Source organism: Quercus lobata, chromosome 10 (assembly GCF_001633185.2).
Source record: "Quercus lobata isolate SW786 chromosome 10, ValleyOak3.0 Primary Assembly, whole genome shotgun sequence".
Taxonomy (NCBI): Eukaryota; Viridiplantae; Streptophyta; class Magnoliopsida; order Fagales; family Fagaceae; genus Quercus; species Quercus lobata.
The window spans coordinates 5,019,893-5,040,365 of NC_044913.1; the positions used below are offsets into that span (position 1 = coordinate 5,019,893).

General features: G+C 33.3%; 1 protein-coding gene across 2 annotated transcripts; it reads right to left on the reverse strand.

Annotated features, from left to right (window-relative positions):
- Positions 1 to 6,518: 6,518 nt before the first annotated feature.
- On the reverse strand, positions 6,519 to 18,908 carry LOC115964057 (26S proteasome non-ATPase regulatory subunit 6 homolog). Of its 2 annotated transcripts, XM_031083348.1 has the most exons (9): positions 18,582 to 18,838; positions 18,346 to 18,460; positions 15,165 to 15,255; positions 14,909 to 15,054; positions 14,585 to 14,804; positions 14,345 to 14,453; positions 13,958 to 14,126; positions 13,571 to 13,653; positions 6,519 to 6,625 (listed from the first exon to the last, which is right to left on the reverse strand). In XM_031083348.1, the coding sequence occupies exons 1-9, from the start codon at positions 18,715 to 18,717 to the stop codon at positions 6,534 to 6,536; spliced, it is 1,161 nt and encodes a 386-aa protein (XP_030939208.1). In that variant the 5' UTR covers positions 18,718 to 18,838; the 3' UTR covers positions 6,519 to 6,533. The 2 variants fall into 2 exon arrangements, with proteins under 2 accessions (XP_030939208.1, XP_030939207.1); XM_031083347.1 differs by lacking the exon at positions 6,519 to 6,625 and having other exon boundaries at positions 13,277 to 13,653; positions 18,582 to 18,908.
- Between the last annotated feature and the right edge of the window lie 1,565 nt (positions 18,909 to 20,473).

Genomic DNA, 20,473 nt, shown 5'->3' on the forward strand with positions numbered 1-20,473 from the left:
CCCATGCTTTTGAAACTACTTGTCCCTTGTAAAGAAATCAGATTCAAAGGACAACATAAGCCATACCCTGTTCACAATGCTTACTTTTGTCGGACCCTAGTTTGGCTTGTTAGAATTTTTTTTTTTTAATGAATAAAAAAGGGAAAAAAAAAAAAGTGAAAGACGTAACCATAATAAAATTATACTTTTTTTTGGTAAACTAATAAAATTATACTTCATCTCATATAAATGTATATTCTATGAGTGAGATCCATATGAAGGAAATGTATAGAATATATGGTACAACATTGAATAATTGTATCGAGATAGTCAATTATGATGTAACTATACAAAATTGTAAACAATAAATCTAGGAACACAAAAGTCTTTAAAATCACGAACTTTTCTTGTATTTCCAATATTTTCTAGTGACAAAAGAATAAAAGAAAAGAAAAAACCTTTATATTTTAGCATAAGCAAAATTATGGTGTAGTGGCAAGGCAACGATATTATTGAAAGCATTAGAAGGGTGTTTGGATTTTATCTAAGCTTTTTTTCCAATTTATTCATTTTATTTATATGCAATTGTTTAGAACTTTACATTTTATAAATGGGTCTGGTTAATAGAAAATAAAAATAAAATAAAATAAAAATGTCAAAAAAGTTGTTACTTTTTCATTTTTTTCAAAAAAAATTTCTAAAATAGTTTATTAATGTAAGCTGTAGGGATAAAGGCCCAAAATTATATATTGGGCTAGGCCTTGGTCAGGGATGTTGGTTGGTCCGAGGGCAAATAAACAATAGTGAGGGTATTTAGCTTAGAGTCCCATGAGTATGTGGCAAATGGAAAGGTTGGGAGAGGTGGTCCAAGGAGAAGTATCTCCTCAGATCAGCGAAGTACAAACCAAATGTATATCCTACCGTTCAACGTGACCTTCCAAGAAATTCCACTGATAGGGATGTGCATTATGAACGTACAAGAGGGATAGAAGCCCGGAAATATCTAAGGAAAGGCTACTGCCACCTCATTAAATGTTTTACAACTAACTTTTTGATTGCATTAATGTGGAAAAGATCCCTGAACAGTGCTGCCTTCGTTACCCTAATTCACAGAGGATCTGAGGGGGTGTTTGATGGAACAAGCACTTAAGTAATGACTTAGATGATCAACAAGTGTAGGACTAAGATTGTTCAAATGAAACTATATAACATAAGAGACCCTCCATGGAGAAAAGGGGGAGAAATCAAGAGAGAAATACTGTAGCAATCAAGAAACAAATTTGTAATCAAGCTTAAGAGAAATATATAAGAATTGATCTTTTCAGACTGTGTTAAGGACGATTTTTTTTAGTTGAATCAATCTGTCTTTTTGTTCTTGTCATTGGAACCCACTCTATTGGTTATCCAACTTGTTTAAACCCAGTTTTCAACCCACTCTTTACAAATTCATTGTTTTGGGCTTTTGGGGCTTGAGTCCATCTATCATTTGGGTTAAGATCCAAATCTGGTCCTTACATACGCCATATTAATAAGTTTATTTAAAAAATTCTATATATTACTTTCATATTTGTGTGTTCTAAAAAAGTATTATTGTTTCCTAAAAATATATATATATATATATATAGGGATATTTATCCCACATCAGTTGTCTGTATTAAAATTTATGTCCTTATAACCTCAGACTACTACTACAAAAGTTAAGCTCCTTTTTGTAGTAGTACTCTAGTTATATAATATATTATATAAGCTTGTTTCCTAATATATAGTACAACCCTTTATAAATATATAGTTATAATTTTATTTTATTTATAATTTTAAGATTGATAAAACAATTTTAAGGGCCAATTTAGTGAGTAAATCCAAACTCATATTTTCACATTTTAAATAATATTATACACATTTTCACATATTTTATTACCCACACATATTAAAAAAAAAAAAAAAAAAAAAAAAAAAAAAAAAAAAAAAAACAATTCTCCAACTGCATTACCAGTACCCCCTAAATATCTTCACCCAAGAGTCAATGTACGCAATAACTTTAGGAGTTGAAAGTTGAAACATCTCCTTCCAAGTAATAGTCAATGGGTTGTATACACTGCGATTTTGAAATGTGAAATGTAAAGTGTCAAGTTTCCATCAGTAGTCTGAAGTCTACAAACCAACGCCATGGATTAGGATCCGTGGGTCACTGTGCCATGTCAACTCATCGTTCAGTGCACTGAGGTCAGTGGGTCACGTGTAATTACCGTATCCTATGTTCAGATCATGTGTACTGTTCGTGTGTTCTGAGTCCTCCTGAGTCTCTGATGTTCTAAAATCACATGTGATGTTCTTTTATAAAACAGTACATTAAAACACCATGTGCAAAATTGATAAGCTCTTGGACTTCGAGGTTTGTTTTTGATAAGTGATTACATATTAAAATAGATAAGAGTAATAACAAATTGATAAATAAATAATGCCTTAATGAAATATACAGTTAAATAAATAATTTTTTCAATGAGAAGCTGAAATTACGTCTCGGTAAAGAACTTGTTTAATGAAATATGGACTCTCTTCTATTTAAGTAGAAATACAATCTATTACCTTACGTGCGAACATGGAAAATCTCAACTCGATGAAACTCATGGATATAAAACAATGTACCATAAATGACAGGGGCTACAAAGGAAGGGGCATGGGTTTACTCTACCAACACATGTGAAACAATAAAAGGAGTCTTTGATGATAAACTCTTCGATTTTCGATGCAGGTGTTTTTAAAAAATATTTATAAAAATATATATAAGTTCTTATGTTAAAATTGACAATAATTTTTACACGAGGTAGTGCAAATGCTCTAAGAATGTTCATTAGCATTTTAGTCTAAACATGTCTAATAAACCTCAAAAACATACACATTACATTATCAATCAATTTTCTAAAATGCCATGTAGTAATATTACTTACTACTTAACAAAAAATTAAAAATAAAGTAAAATACAGTTAACACTCTTGAGGTTTAAGCTAATGCCAAACAATTTAAAATATTTCAAAACCAATATGTTGGCGACGACGTTGGCTCGACAAGAAAACTGATGATGATTTTGATAGCTGCAAGTTTCAACTTTTTAAGATCAATATTGAGTGGTGATGATTATTGATTACAAAGGGTCGAGTTCAGAGTAGAGGATCGATTATTAATGATGATTTTGACAATGGTAGAGGCAGCGACACTAAGTACTTGTTTGAATAGCACGTTTACGCGTCTGCGTTTGCGTCTGGTTTTTTTTTTTTTTTTTTTTTTTTTGAGCACGTTTCTCAGTTTCTGTGGCTGTGGTGGCTTTCTAGTGGCCATGTGCACTATTCACGGGACCCAAAAAAATTTTTTTTTTCCAACAAAACTTTCATTAAAAATGGGTCTTACAGCACTGTTCACACATTTAAAAATTATTTTGTTACAATATTTTCAGTTTTCAGCAAAATAAGCTGTATCCAAACACACCTTAAGTTGACTTATGCGTTTTTATTGAGTTGTGGAGTTGATTTTTTTTCTTTTTTTTTTTGAGAAACGTTGTGGAGTTGATTTGATCGTGGTAATTATAGGGCCTACATGAGTTTAAATACATGTTTTCACACATTACACGTATTTTCACACATTTTTTCACTCACATGTATTTTCAAAAATACTAAAAACTAGTGTTTAAACACACGTACCAAACGGACTCCTAACTTCTGAAAGCCTATCTGTTTGTTAAGAAAACAAATGAAAACTAAAGAAAATAAAGAAGAGAATCACATGAAAATTATAATGACCATGGTGGGAAATAGTTAAAAAAAAATGAATAAAAATATTTTTAGTAGAATAGAGTTGAGAATAGTAAATTGGATATATGTATTATGCAGAATAGTCAGCTAAAATACAGTTTACCTTTCTCAAAAAAAAAAAAAAAAAAAACAGTTAACTAAAATACAAAAAATAAGTTATTATTAGCTTGGCCAATGTGAATGCTTTCATTTTATTTGGTGTAAATTCGTCCACATCAATCACTTCCCTTTATAATCTTACGTTAAATATCTTTCATGTGTGGCGTTTGGCAATCTGGTACATATTCATTTTGGCAGAACTTGCATAATTATGCGTATGCATATGTCGCTTCAAGAATCAAGACAAGAGCAAAAAAAAAACAAAACAAAAAAAAGCTAGTACTGCACATGTTACACACAGTTTGCCAACTGTTTTATTCAACATATCAAAATGTGTTTGGCTTCCGCTTTTAGTTTTTTAGCTTTTATACTTAACTTTCAAAAATTTTAATTTTTTTACTTATTCACTTTTTTTTAAGTATAAGTATATTTATACTTTTAATAAAAAAAATTCAGTAAAAAGTTAAATAAATTGTTCTTAAACAAACATTGATAGTCACTTTGATATAAATTCATAATTTTTTTTTATATATTAATCATAGTCTATCAAATAAGACAATTATAACAAAGTATGTGTTGGTGGTTATGGAAACATAGAAATAGGGCTGTTTTTGATAACTGTCCAACCAACCCAAAGCTTTATTTGTCTTGTTTCCAGGCTGTGAGAGAATATTTCTACTGTGTAAGCAAATCCCAAATGTCCAAACACTATTCTGTTGTTCAGGTGCGCTGGTTCAGTCCACCGATTGGCTAGTTTAAGCTCAATTCGGATGGTGCTGCACTTGGAAACTCGGGCAAGGCGGGTGGGGGAGGCCTAATACGTGATTATCAAGGGAAGTGGGTTAAAGGGTACATGAGGCAGATCGGTTTTGCTTCTAGTATTGTTGCTGAATTTTGGGCTTTGAAGGATGGGCTGCTGCTTGCTTCCCAACTTGGCATTTCTAAGCTTCTTGTGGAGTTGGATGCTCAAGTTGTGGTTAACTTGCTGCACTCTTCCAAAACTTGCAATAACTCCTTCTCTTCTCTGCTTAATGATTGCAGATTCCTCCTTCGCCAGTTCCAGCAAGTGAGGGTCAACCATGTCTTTCGGGAAGCGAATAGATGTGCGGATTTGCTTGCTAAAGGAGGCTGCACCCTTGATGGGAATTTTGTTGTTTTGGACACTCCTAGTTCGGAAGATCTTTTTAATATTTTAAATTCTGATGCTCTTGGAATGTACTCCTTAAGGCTTGTAGCCAACGCTTCGCCTTTTATGACTAGTTAATGCAATATTTCCCCCATTAACCAAAAAAAAAAAATATATATATATATATATATATATAACAAAGTATGTGTTATTCTAACTTTATTCCACTAAAAAAAAAAAAAAACTGGAGGAATTAGACGAAGCCATCATGAAGCCTCAAAAGTCTAGTACTGTCTAATCAGTATTTATTTTTTTGGATAAGTCTAATTCTGTCAAATCAATTTTCTTTTGCTTCTACACAAAATCTAAAAGGTCAAAAACTAAGAAATTCACAAATTAAAATTTTTTATGAGCCCTAATTTTTTATTTTTTTTGGAACCCCCAAGGGAAAAAAACAATTTATTCACTCATGCAAATCTCTGTTACAATTACCTGCTGGCTGCTATAAAGCAGGTTTGCAATTGATACTGGGACCGGGTCTACACAGATACAGTCTCACACACATTGTTATCTTTTTCTATTTTATCTGCACCTTGATTACCCTCCCTAGTTTCATATTTGACCTCCCAACATTCAAAGTTCCAAGAGCTTGGTTTGTATCTCCTCCACTATATGAACCAATCCTGATAAATTCTCATCTACTCTGTGAATTGCTTTTGGCACATTAATTGAGTCACCTTCAAGTATTAATCTTGTAATGCCCACATATCCTCTGCTAAACCTATAGCTCTTCTTACTGCTCTAATCTCTTCTGCATTGCCAAACATGCTCTCTTTTCGACTAATAGCTGCTCCGACTTTACTGGCTTGATCATAAATGATTACACCGATACCAATAGCTTTCAGAGATTCAAATACAGCTCCATCAAAATTTATTTTGACAGCTCCTGGAGGAGGTAGCTGCCACTGAATCTTAATCAGCTCTCTTTTATGAGTGTCTGTGCTAGTTGGTTGATTATGTATTATGTAATCTATTAGTAAGTAATAACAACCTGGCCTTTGGACCATTATGGTAGGATCACTTTCATCATTATTCTTTAAAAATAACATTATACTGCATTGATGCAGCCATGTGTATTTTAATCTGGAACCTAAGGAAACCAGACTTATCAGGTATATCAACTAAGAAACGGTACCTAAGTTCTGCACAAAACTAAATCTACAATTTATCCATCATAAATAACAGTAGATGATTTTTAATTTGTTTGGAGGGCCGCAGAGACATGTTGTGTGAGACATCTTATAACCTAAGCAAGCAGTCATAAACTGAAGAAAACTGAAAACTGAATTGAATTCTGAATCAGTATGTTCAATGCTTGGTAAGTTCGGAAAACAAATAGTTAACAGATAAGTTAACATCAGATTCACGAATAAAAGGCATCCAATAGAACTTCCTTATGCTTTATGTTCCTCTGAAATATGCAAATTTCGGCGCCATTTTCAAAATGAAAATCATATAATACTTTACAAATCAATCACACGAGACAGCTTCTCTATCCGGTTTAATGGGAAGTCTCCTTGCTTGATAGTTGCTTGGTAAAGAGCATTCTTTGCATCTGGTCGATTGGTCTCAAGAACAAAATGCGAGAGCTCCCTGTAACAGAGAAATAGAGAGAAAAGGTTGATTAAAAACACATTTAAACACACCACTGTCTCAAAAGAAAATCTGAAACCGTATTAAATAATATACTATACATAATGAACAAGAAAAATGCATTGGACACACTGCAACAACTGAATGTCTGTCTCCTAGTCTCCTTAGGCCACACAGACAATCCAGTTGTCCATTTATTTTACACAATCACAAAAATTTCATAGATCATGCTTTCACCATATGAACATAATAAGTATATTCAAATTACTAAGACAATCAAAATCTGTTACTAAAAATTCCAAAAGTGTACAATACCACTCCAATTAAAATTCTATTGCTAGATGTTTTTCAAAATTAATTGAACTAAGTTTCATTATCTATTTTATATAATTTTAATCATATACCATATTTTTGCTTCGGTCAATTGACGTGCTTGCCTCACATAACTAAACATAAGTGTTATGCATCATACAATGTGCTTTTATCATGCAAGCTACTAAAACGGCATGCTCCAGATGAAACTCTATTAGAAAATTTTCAAAAAGTTAAAATATTACTTTAATTTAAATTTATCCAAAATTTCTAAGAAAATTAAAAGTTCAATAACGATTATTTTCAACAATTCCAATCATTTACCCAAAATTTTGTTATACACGATGAGCTTTGATTACATACTTTAGTATTTTATAAAAAAATTCTTTTTATTTTGATCATTCATTTTCTTATTCAATTTCAATGATATTGGTGAAAAGAAGAATTGAAAAAGAGTGTAAAATGTATTCACTTTTTTCAGGGTTGTCTCAATTATTGGGAGCACCTTATGGAGATTGAGCTTCGTAAAGAAAGAAACGGGAAAAGAAGCAGTTGCACAAGGATATTTTTCAATTTACATTTTTTTTTTTAATTGAATCTGTGTATTGCAGAAACATACTGCTAGATAGAATCTAAAATAGAGCATCAATAAAATTTAGGTACTTACAAATCAATAAACTTCACTGTAACTCCAAATGCCTTAGTCATTGCTTCAATTGTAACACTCTTATAGGATTCCAAAAACTGGGAATAAACCACAGTTCTGACCTACCTCATGTAGTAACGAAAGTGTGGATGCAAATAGCGGTCCAATTTTATTTGCTCCATGAGGCCAGCTGAAAATAAAAATGTTATATAATCATACAAGTTATATATAGAATTATACAAGTTATAAATAAATTAATCGGTATATGTAGTACTAGCTCTTATAGTTATACCATACGGCATAAGCAAACACCAAGGAGAACTGAGTGTTGCAAGAAATCAGACCATGCAGAGAAACCAAAAGAACTTATTTCTCTTAACATTTTATTGATATGTATAAGATTATGGGCTATATTAGATCTCAACTTACCAATGCCACGAAAAATGATTTATATTGACACTCGTACAAGGAGTTCAAAAACTCTGAAAGATATGGGATTTTTTCAATAATTGTCAATATCTCTGGAGCATCAACAGCCTAAACAAATTTCAACCAGAATTAGTTAGAAAAATAAATAGCAGAGAACTTGCTAAAAAAAATATTAAAAAAAAGAAAATATAAGATTACATAAGTTGAATAAATAAATTTAAACCATGCAGTAGGGAAACCCTAATACCTTCTGCTTCAGGGAAACTCTATCCAAGGTTATAATGCTTGTAAGGACAGTGTAAAATATGAAGGTGTCATAAGGGAAAAGTTCATAAGTTGTGAAGGTTGATATAGAATCCAAAAACAGACTGGCTGCCTTCTTGAAGTTTCGAGTGCACATGCAGTACAAGCCTTCATACACCTTCAAACGATTCTTCCTTTCCCAATCTCCCCCCTCTTCAAACAAGTTGACATCATTGTACAAACTGTTATAATTCAATTACTCATGCGGGCCAAGTTTCAAAAAGACAGAAGCACAGAATGTTGTTGGGAATTTCATGGCATTGCTTACCTCTTTGCTTTATCAATACTTTTGGAAATTAGAAAAATTCAAGCTGTAGTGTGTGGAACACCAAGTCCATCTTTTGCCTAACTGCAACTGTTTTGCTTTCTGTCACCTTGAGTTGTTCCAATGCTTTCTCCTGGGTTCATGGTAGGTCGGGAGGGGGAGTTAGATGTCAAATTCCACTGTAAGCAGACAAAGGTCACAATGCTTTCAAGTGCAATAAGTTAAGAAACTTATGTACCCTGTCACCAATTTGAATAAAATACAAGACTTTTGCCAAATGGGCTTCTCGAACTTCAGTTTCACCCAAGTTTAGCTCAGCATCAGCAATCCTGAATTAAGCACAACCAAATAGAATAGCTTATAAAAATAATAATAAAAATAAATGGATCAATTGGTAATCATAATACCTTGAATCCTAATAGATACTAATGATTCCATCAAACAATATACCAACTGATTGCTATTATTTGACATAATTTTAAGCAAACACCCTCTTTCACCCACAAGATTTACAACCAGCTGTTTTTACAGAATAATCTATTATCTAAGACCCGTGGTAGATAAGGATTAAGGAATTGAATTCAACCTTATTAACATAGAATTTTTTTTTTAAATTGACACACAGCAATCAAAATTTAGATGAGTCGACACAAGTAAAAACATCAAGAAAGATGAATTAAGGTTCAGACCAAACCTGATTCAACTCAACCTAATTTAAATACAAACTTTAGACCCTAATACAGTCTTGTTGCAAAAGATTAATGCACTAAAAGCAGGAGACAGTTGTGCACTTGTGCTCTCCTCCGAAAAGAAAATGTAGCAGACAAACAAAATAAAAAACATTGGAAACCCCAAGCTGAGGGGCTAAAATTTGACCTTGTCTTGTAAAAATGCAGTGTGTAAACATAGAAGCTCTTTTGCGTGGAATGCCACCCACCCTGTTTAAGGTGGGCCGTGGGCTACATGGAGGGAGAGAACAACCAATCTTTTAATGACAAGGAATCTTTTTTTATATAAATAATGAGATTTGATTGAAAAAACGGAACTATCTCATGTACATGGGAATACACAGAGTAGTCTGTTCAATGACAAGGATTCTACTTCTACTATTCTGGAGCTGAATCACAGCCTCATAAGGAATCGTGTTTTCAATGGTCTGCCTTGACATCAAATGCGTGGAAGGAAGAGATGATACGACACTTACATCAGCTTGTAAAGTCCTCTTGAAATGTTTTACATCAAGTTTCTCCAAAAAAAAACTCACTGCAGTTATTACAAAAACAAATTGACTAATTGATTTCCATACATAATTTCCTTCAATGCAGGACAATTCTAACAAATTAATGGAAAAATTGTTGAACTGGTCAAATGTGTGATAGAAGCTAGAAACATCAAAATTTTAGCTGCTTTGATGAGATAATTTCATTAGGAAAAAAATTATGAACCATGAATTCCACTAGAGATTAAGAGGTGACCAATACTTTAATCTACTCATGTTACTATTCATATGTCCATATAAATGAGAGTGCTGGAAATATATACATTCAAAGGACTAAAGTACTAATTAAACACATCAAAAATTTAGTCACATCTTTCGCTTTTACCTTTCATCTCCCCATATCAGATTAACCTGCAAGATTGGCACAACCAATGCAGCCTCAAGAATTCTTGCAATAACAACAGCATCAACAATCTGATTTCTCTGCTGGTTTAGTCCCCCTGAGGCCACCACCACCAAGAACCTCCTCTTCTCCTTTGAAATCTTCGGAGACACTTTCCTTTACCCAATACTATAATCCAAGCATGGTTCGTACTCCTGCTCATCTGGTTGCTCTCAGAACTCTCTCTCCTCAGAAACATTATTCCTAACAACCCCATGAGCCAGTAACGGCACCATCACCCCATGAGACTGTACTAACAGCTATGACATTCCAAGTAAGGCACAGAACCAATCCCGTGCAACATAGCCATCCATCACCAATCAACCACCTTCACTGGCTTAGATATATAAGACCTCAAAAAATCATGTCATCATATTACACGAAACAGAAATGCAATGTTTGTTGCAATAAAGACTGCAAGATGAAGAGAGTTTTTGGTAGGTAATGCCATTGACTTGGCCAAGAAAGATTGATTAAACACAAAGTCACAAATAAGAAAATAAATTAAAGAACAACAACAAGAATGAATATAAAGTAAACGCAAGATATTTCATTTCATCCTCAATCTTGAATACATGGCTCGATAGAGAACGACAAAAGACCCACAAAAAAAAGCCCCAATTCGAGATTGCAGAAGAAAAAAAATAAAATAACCCACCCCTATACCAAAGCCCTATACAACAGAGACCTAAACCTTCTTTTTCTTCTACTCCTCTAAATCCTAAACCTTTTTTCTTCTACTCTTCTAAATCCTAATCCTAAACCTTTTTTTTTCTTCTTCTTTCTACTCTTCTAGTGGTAGCAAAAGTTCTCTAGCGAGAACCTTAAGATTTCTTTGCTCGGCCTTTGAGAGTCCTGAGTCACCTTAACACGACCCCTGTAGTTGTACTTCCGGACGAGGACTAGCCCTATACTGAAAAAGAGCATCAGTTTGTCGCTATGACGCACAAACAACAAAGTTCTTGGGATTTTGTTTGGGACTGGGGCGAGAGTTTTCTTGGATGATTTCTTGGGTGGAGGTGTGTTGATTCTCTTTCTCATTGAACTAGTCGAATTCCCGATTGTAGTGCAGCTCATCATTAATTTTCTTTAATATTTCAATAAATTTTACCAAAAGTCTTATAACTTAACATTCAAGATTAAGATTATCACCCCAATATATAAAAAAAATATTTTAATAAATTTCATTGTAAAAAATGGTAATCTTTAATTATTTTATATATAGACAAAATAGAAATAGAATAGTGATTTGATCATGTTATATATATGGGTTTATAAATTGAAAATTGCATAATATAGTAGCTAATATATATAGGCATGTTTCATGCCTACTAAAAAATGCATATATCCTTCAATTATTTTTTTTTACATTCTTGATTGTGTGTTACTAAAAGAATTTTCCCCTTTTTGTTGGACATGGTTTTAATTGTTGCAAAAACAACTAAATTTGAGTAAAAATGTCATATTTCAAATCAATTGTTTCTCACATAAAAAAACCAATTATTTCTCATATGAATCTTAGAAAAATTATACTTAAAATTTCATTATGCTTAAAATAATTAATATAACAAAATAAATAAACGGTGTAGCACGTGATTGATTTCCATTTTGTAAATTTTGTTATAACAAAAATAAATAAATAAACAAGGAATAATGTTGTTTTAGTAACATTGTTTAAGTGTTGTAAAAATATGTATTATGTTGTTTAAATAATGAAAACTGTTGTTCAAGCAACATTGAACAGCAACATAACCAAACAGGTCCTAAATATTTTGGGTCGCGGTGCTTTTCCACAGATGTAAGGTTTTGAATTTCAGCTAAGCTTGATGCAACTAATTGGGTTTACAATGGGAAAGCTTACTTTGACCTCTAGGGTATGAGAGCTGTCAGAAAATATTTATGACTCATGAGCCCTATATATATATAGTTTTTTTTTTTTTTGGGAACTCCCAAGGTAAAAAAAACAATTTTTTCATTGATGCAAATCCCTGCTTCAATCATTTGCTATAGAGCAGGTTTGCAATTGATACTGGGACGGGGAAAATTCTTAGATACTCCCGAAGCACAGAGTAATGATGCTCTCTTCTCTCATATTTATGGTGGACCCCACAATGAATTTAATGAATTGACCCCATTATGAATGTGAGAGGAATGAACACCATTCTCTGTACTCCAAGAGAACTTAAGAATTACTCCTAGGATTGAGCCTACACATATACAATCTCATTCTCATACACATTTCTATCTTTTGCTAATTTATCTGCAGCTTGATTACCCTCCCTAGCTTCGTATTTGACCTCCCAACATTCAAAGTTCATGAGCTTGGTTTGTATCTCCTCCACTAGATGAACCAATCCTGTGAATAGCTCTTATCACATTAATGGAGTCACCTTCAAGTATTAATCTTGCAATGCCCATTTCCTCTGCTAAGCCTATAGCTCTTCTGCATCGCCAAACATGTTCTCTTTTTGACTAACAGCTGCTTCCGACTTTACCGGCTTGATCACAAATGATTACACCGATACCAATAGCTTTAAGAGATTCAAATACAGCTCCATCAAAATTTATTTTGACAGCTCCTGGAGGAGGTGGCTGCCACTGAATCTTAATCAGCTTTCTTCTGAGTGTCTGTGCTAGTTGGTTGATTATGAATTCTGTAATCTACCAATAAGTAATAACAAGACCTTCTGGACCATTATGGTAGGATCACTTCATTTCCCATCCATCACTACTCTTTAAAAATAACATTATACTGCATTAATGATTGATGCAGCCATGTGTATTTTAATCAGGAACCTAAGGAAACCTTACTTATCGGGTAAATCAACTAAGAAACGGTACCTAAGTTTTACCAAAACTAAATCTAGAATTTCCACCAATAAACCTAAAATCTACACACAAACTTATCCGTCATAAATAACAGTAGATGATTTTTAATTTGTTTGGAGGGCCACAGAGACATGTTGTGTGACATCTTATAACCTAAGCAAGCAGTCATAAACTCAAGAAAACTGAAAACTGGAATTGAATTCTGAATCAGTATGTTCAATGCTTGTTAAGTTCGGAAAACAATTAGTTACAGATAAGTTAATATCAGATTCACGAATAAAAGGCATCCAACAGAACTTCCTTATGCTCTGTGTTCCTCTGAAATGTGCAATTTTTGGCATTATTTTCAAAATGAAAATCAAATAATACTTCACAGATCAATCACACGAGATAGCTTCTGGATCCGGTTTAATAGGAAGTCTCCTTGCTTGATAGTTGCTTGGTAAAGAGCATTCTTTGCATCTGGACGATTAGTCTCAAGAACGCCTGCAACTTTATCAATCTTGCAATGAAGCTTCCCTGCAGCAATAAAACGCGAGAGCTCCCTGTAATAGAGAAATAGAGAATACGTGGATTAAAAACACAATTAAACACACCACCGTCTCAAAAGAAAATCTCAAACCCTATTAAAAATATACCATACATAATGAACATGAAAAATGCATTGGACAAGAAAATCTCAAACCCTATCAAAAAATATTTTTTGATTATTCATTTTATTATTCAATTTCACTGATATTAGTGAAATCTATTTTCAATTTACATATAATTTTTATTGAATCTGTGTATGGCACAGACATACTGCTAGATAGAATCTAAAATAGAGCATCAATAAATTTATGTACTTACAAATCGATAAACTCCACTGTAACTCCAAATGCCTTAGCCATTGCTTCAATTGTAACACTTTTATAGGATTCCAAAAACTGGGAATAAACCACAGTTCTGACCTCCCTCATATAGTAACGAAAGTGTGGATGCAAATAGCGGTCCAATTTTATTTGCTCCGTAAGGCCAGCTGAAAATGAAAAATGTAATAGAATATACAAGTTATAAATAAATTAATTGGTATTGGTAGGACTAGCTCTTATAGCTATACCATATCACATAAGCAAACACCAAGGAGCTCAGAGTGTTGCAAGAAATCAGACCATGCAGAGAAACCAAAAGAACTTATTTCTTTTAACATTTTATTGATATGTATAAGATTATGGGCTATAATAGATCTCAACTTACCAAAAGCAATGAAAAATGATTTATATTGACATTCGTACAAGGAGTTCAAAAACTCTGAAAGATATGGGATTTTTTCAATAATTGTCAATATCTCTGGAGCATCAACAACCTAAACAAATTTCAACCAGAATTACTTAGTAAAATAATATCAGAGAACTTGCTCAAAAAAAGAAAAAGGAAAAATATAAGATTACGTAAGTTGGATAAATTTAAACCATCCAGTGGGGAAAACCTGAATACCTTCTGCTTCAGGGAAACTCTATCCAAGGTTATAATGCTTGTAAGGACAGTGTAAAATATGAAGGTGTCATAAGGGAAAAGTTCATAAGTTGTGAAGGTTGATATAGAATCCAAAAACAGACTGGCTGCCTTCTTGAAGTTTCGAGTGGACATGCAGTACAAGCCTTCATACACCTTCAAACGATTCTTCCTTTCCCAATCTCCTCCCTCTTCAAACAAGCTGGAATCATTGTACAAACAGTTATAATTCAATGACTCATGTGGGCCAACTTTCAAAAGGACAGAAGCACAGAATGTTGTTGGGAGTTTCATGGCATTGCTTACCTCTTTGCTTTATCAATGCTTTTGGAAATTAGATCAAAATCCATGTAGAAAAATCCAAGCTGTAGGGTATGGAACACCAAGTCCATCTTTTGCCCGACTGCAACTGTTTTGCTTTCTGTCACCTTGAGTTGTTCCAATGCTTTCTCCTGGGTTCATGGTAGGTCAGGAGGAGTTAGATGGCAAATTCCACTGTAAGCAGACAATGGTCACAATACTTTCAATAGCAATAAGATATGAAAGTATGAAACTTATTTACCTTGTCACCAATTTGAATAAAATACAAGGCTTTTGCCAAATGGGCTTCTCGAACTTCAGTTTCACCCAAGTTTAGCTCAGCATCAGCAATCCTGAATTAAGTACAACCAGATAGAATTGCTTAAGTTAAAAAAATTAAGGATCAATTGGTGATCATAATACTTTGAATCCTAATAGATACTCATGGTTCCATTAAACAATATACCAATTGATTTCTATTATTTGACATAATTTTAAGCAAACACCCTCTTTCATCTACAAGATTTACAGCAAGCTGTTTTTACAGAACAATCTATTATCTAGGACATGTGGTAGATAAGGATTAAGGAATTCAACCTTATTAACATAGATTTTTTTTTAATTGACACACAGCAATCAGAATTTAGATGAGTTGACACAAGTAAAAACATCCAGCAAGATGATTTAAGGTTCAGACCAAACCTGATTCAACTCTAATTTAAACACAAACTTTAGACCATAATACAGTCTTGTTGCAAAAGATTAATGCACTAAAATCAAGAGACAGTTGTGCACTTGTACTATCCTTTGAAAAGAAAATGTAGCAGACAAACTAACAAAAAAGAAAAAACATTGGAAACACAAAGCTGAGGGGCTAAAATTTTAACTTGTCACGTAATAATGCATTGCGTAAACATAGAAGCTCTTTTGCGTGGAATGCCGCCCACCTTGTTTAAGTTGGGCTACATGGAGGGAGAGAACAACCAAACTTTTAATGACAAGGAATCTTTTTTTTTATATAAATAATGAGATTTAATTAAAAAAAGGAACCATCTCATGTACATGAGAATACACAGAGTAGTCTGCTCAATGACAAGCATTCTACTATTCTGGAGCTGAAATCTAGCCTCCTAAGAGGGTTCTTCAAGTGGTCCTGAATCATAGGCACTAGAAGTTCAAAATTTAAATTCTATTTTAGGTTTTTATTTTTTATTTTTTTATTTTTTTATTCAGTAATTCGTTCTCTTCACATCTGATGAAGTGATGATAGGTGTTACAATATTTTCGGAATATTTAATGAAAACAGTTGTGTGCTTAAAGTATCTCGTCTTTCTCAATAAAATCTTATTATCTAAAGGGAAAAAAAACCATTGCACAAGTTTCAGTTCACTACCAATTATTACAGTCCATATCCTTACATATTGTTTGTTCATTATACGATACTTCTTCATTCCATAAATATTCTATCAAAGTCAACTCCATGACATTCATCTCAATAGCCAATAAGGAAATCATTTTTGAAAAAAAAAAGAAAAGAGCATTCATCTGCACAAGCATGTGTGTCATATTCATAAAAATATTTGAAGGCACAAGGGAGCACAATTGTGAGGCCAAAACCATTTGTAGAGGATTAAACAAAGCACACAACTGTGGGGAATGTTTTGAGCAGAATCCATCACTTAAACTACTCAGAAGATGCAGAAAATGATAGTATTCATGCACACAAGCATATGTTCTGCTCATCAAGCTTGTAATCGTAGAAGTCTAAATCAAGCACAATTGTGATGCCAAAATCTTGTGAGTGCACTAAATTTGAAGAAGATTATAAAGAAAGCATGATAGTGATATGGTCATTTTGAGCAATAAGAAGAATCCATTGCTGAAACTACTCAAAAAATATACATTCCACACCCCACACCCCCTTCACGTTAAGGCATAAATCTTGTCACTGTCATGCATCTAAAAACTAGTTCCAGAAAAAATAAATGCACCTCAAAACTAGAAACCCCAACCCAAGCCATACCAATTACAATTAGGTTGAAAAAGCTCAGCCTGAATACAATGCAATTAGTAAAAAAATCAACCATAGCTTTTATAATCTAAAAACCCCAATTCTCCAATCCCCCCCCCCAAAAAAAAAAAAATGAGGCTAAAACCCCAATAATCTTCCTCTTTCATATTAAGGCTTTCAATCTTGTCCCTATCATGCATCTCAGAACTGGAAGGTTACGCTGAAACCCAACCCAATAACAATTTGTTTGAGAAAGTCCAGCCCAAATACAATGCATTTAGTAAAAAAATTTAACCATGACTTTTCTAGTCTGGAAACCCCAACTTCCATCCCTCCACCTCCAAAAAATGTTCCAAAATTTGTTTAAAGGCTTCTAAATCCCCTTAAACATTTGACACAAGATTTCGCAGCTCCAATTATTTAAGGGTCTTGAAGACTTCAACTTGGCATGAGATTCTAATTTCTATAGCTTCTCAATCCCCTTAACCTTTGCACAAATGTAAACGCATTTGAAATCTTCCAACCTTTAGAATATTGCAACTAAGTCATCAAGTAACTATCATAAGTCTAACTAACTGCTAATATCTCCTTTAAATGAACATTCCACTACTTTTTCCTAGGACCTAAACCCCACCAACCAATTGAATTGGAACACAGCTAAGAATCTGAATATCAAACACCAATTCCCTAAGCTTCAACATAAAAACTAAGCCCTCTCCCATTCCACCATACCCCTTATTACCATCTAGCAGTAACATACAGGAATTTAAGAAAAAAAAAAAGGTAGCATTAATTTCTCCAATTAAGATAAGGGTAAAACTTAAATTGTACATTAATTTCTCCAATTAAATTCAAACACATTGTTATCTTTTTTGATGACAATTAAATTCAACGCAGCTATGCATTTGAATTTGATTAAGAAACCTAATGAACTGCATCTAAACAACCGTATCTAAATTTTATCCATAAGATAATGGTACTAACTACTAAATGTGAACAAAACTACGTTTGGTTGCTGAGAAAATTGCGCGAGAACAAGAGAAACTTAAATCTCTTACATACAATTTCAGATCTATGAAAATACATATATTAATAAAACATCAAAACCAACCCTAATGCAACAGTTTTCGCACCGTCAAGGTTGAATTTTTATCACTAAGTGCCACAAAAAATTCAAAATTTTATTTTCCTTTCCCTAGTTCTCTCACCAAAATAGCAAATTAAATTGAAATTCAAAATAAACAGAATCTAAAATTAAATTAAATCAAACACAAGCTCAATTTTCGTCAAGGTCGAGTTTTTATCATTAATAGCCCAAAAAATTTCAAAATTTTATTTTCAATTCCCTAATTCTCTCAACAAAAAAGCAAATTATGTCGAAATTCAATAAAACCAAAATCTAAAATTTAAAAAAAAAAAAAAAGAAGCTCACTTTTCGTCAAGCTTCTTAATCTCTTCGTCGATCTTAGCACGCATCGAGTCCAGAAGCCGCTGATCTCTCTCCAACACCGAATCGGTAGCTAGGGTTTCGTACAACGGAGCCATATCTACACACAAAACACAAACAAAAAACAAAGCATTGCGAATTGAGTGAATCGGAGGAATGTATGATTCGGCGATTGTGGAATCGGCAGCGGAGGAGGAGGAGGAGGAGGAGGAGGAGTTTACCGTCGGATTTGACGGCGGAGAAGACCTCGTCTTTGAGGCGGACCTTCTCGATGTCCTGAACGTGAGGGTGCCTGAGGAGGAAGAGCTTGTTGGCGAGCACGAGGTGTGGCTGCTGAGTTCCTTCTTGGCTGTCCATGGTGACTCGGTGGTGGTGGCTCACTCGTCTGAGTTTGATTTATCTGAAACTGTGTGTGTTGTTGTGCTTTGCAGTTTGCTTGAGCTAGGAGATTAGTATTTTTAGTGTTTTTTACTTTTATATATATATATATTTATATTTATAGTGCCTTGAGCAAGGAGGTAGTGTTTCTATGAAGTATGAATGAACACACAACCTATTCGTGTAGTGTTATTATAAGTATAATTACTTTAGGCAAAATTTACAAAATAATATTTTATTTTAGTAATAATTATTTAAATCTAATAGAGTTTTGAACTATTTGGGAATTTCAAATCACTTAAAAGTTAAAATTCAATTGAAATCATAAATTTTCAAAAAATATATATGTGGGGGCCGGTTAATCAATAAATTATTAAAGTCGTGTAAATTGGGTCTGTGGTCCATCCGAGGACGTAAAACCGTCCGAGGAGGTCCAAATCAGGTTGTAAGGGTAACCAAATGAAAGGAAGAATAAATATCACGAAGGTGAGTTCAGTATTTGTCCGAGAATAAAATCCTTCTCGACAATATAAGTTCGAGAACGACCTAGACGCCACCTTGTTATAACGATATGGGGCCAAGGGTAAGAAAGAAAAGGGAAACAAATATCTATGACAGCAGCTGCATCCGCATTAATTGCCTCTCAACCAACTCTCTGGCCGCATTAATGTGAAAGTGATACCTGAACAGTGATGAATCAGCCTTACAGCTGCTGGTTGGAGGTTTCAGAAGGTGTTAGATGGGACAGAAAGAAATCCCCCGAACCCAACCTACAAGTGTGTGGTGAAGATGATATCAAGAAGGCAGTATATAACATAAAAGAAGGCATTGAGGAAAAAAGATCGGAACCTCAAAAAGAAACAGAGAGCACTCAGAAGAAAACCTTAGAAACCAAAGAGCTGAACTTGTTTCAAAGAAAAGCTAATTGTTATATTAGTGCTAATCCATCTATAAACGTGAGGTTTAATCGTTTTTCTTTTAAAGTTAACCTAGTTCTTGGACGCCCACGCTCTACAAATTTTATTGTTTGGGCCTTTAACGTACGAACCCAATACCAGTTTAGGATCGTTACAAATCGAGTCCTTATAATATATATCAACCAATCACTTAGAAGTTAGAATCCATGTAAATTTAAATTAAATAAATTTATTTATTTATTTAAGATTTAATTATTCTATTTATGATTGATACATAATAAAAGTGATATTAATAATGAAATAATGTATCCTAGTTCAAGTAATATTGTTCCAATTACAAATTTATCATGTTAGTAGTGGTGAAAATATTATACTTCTAGTATTACTCTTTTAATAAGGGAAAAAAATGATGGATGGCAAAAATTTCTTGTTGCGTTCGGCCATTCCTATCTTGCTTTGCATTGCATGAGTTTTCCTTGCCTCTACCCCTAAGGGAGGATGAGACAAGACAAGTCTTTATTGTCCTAACCTGACTTTCCCTACCCCATTGCAAACATGTGTATATATATTTTTTATATTAGATCATATATGTAGTTTTTTCTTCTTTCTTTTTATACACCTATTCTATTATTGTCTCCTAAAAAACCTAAAAAACTTGTTTTTTACACCATCACTAATGACTCTTTTTTTTTTTTTTTTTTTTTTTTTTTTTTTTTTTTTTTTGCTCATATGTATCTCATATCAATGATAACATCACTTAATTCGTGATGCCAAGATATCTCTACATCGCACCATGTCCTATCCAACTCTATTTGTGC

Coding starts and splice junctions, on each gene's coding strand:
- LOC115964057 (XM_031083348.1), bottom strand. CDS start 18,717: ATGGACAGCCAAGAAGGAACTCAGCAGCCACACCTCGTGCTCGCCAAC. Junction 14,454..14,584: donor GAGTTTCCCTGAAGCAGAAG/GTATTCAGGTTT, acceptor AAATTTGTTTAG/GTTGTTGATGCTCCAGAGAT. Junction 6,626..13,570: donor TCTTGAGACTAATCGTCCAG/ATGCAAAGAATG, acceptor CCAATCGACCAG/ATGCAAAGAATGCTCTTTAC.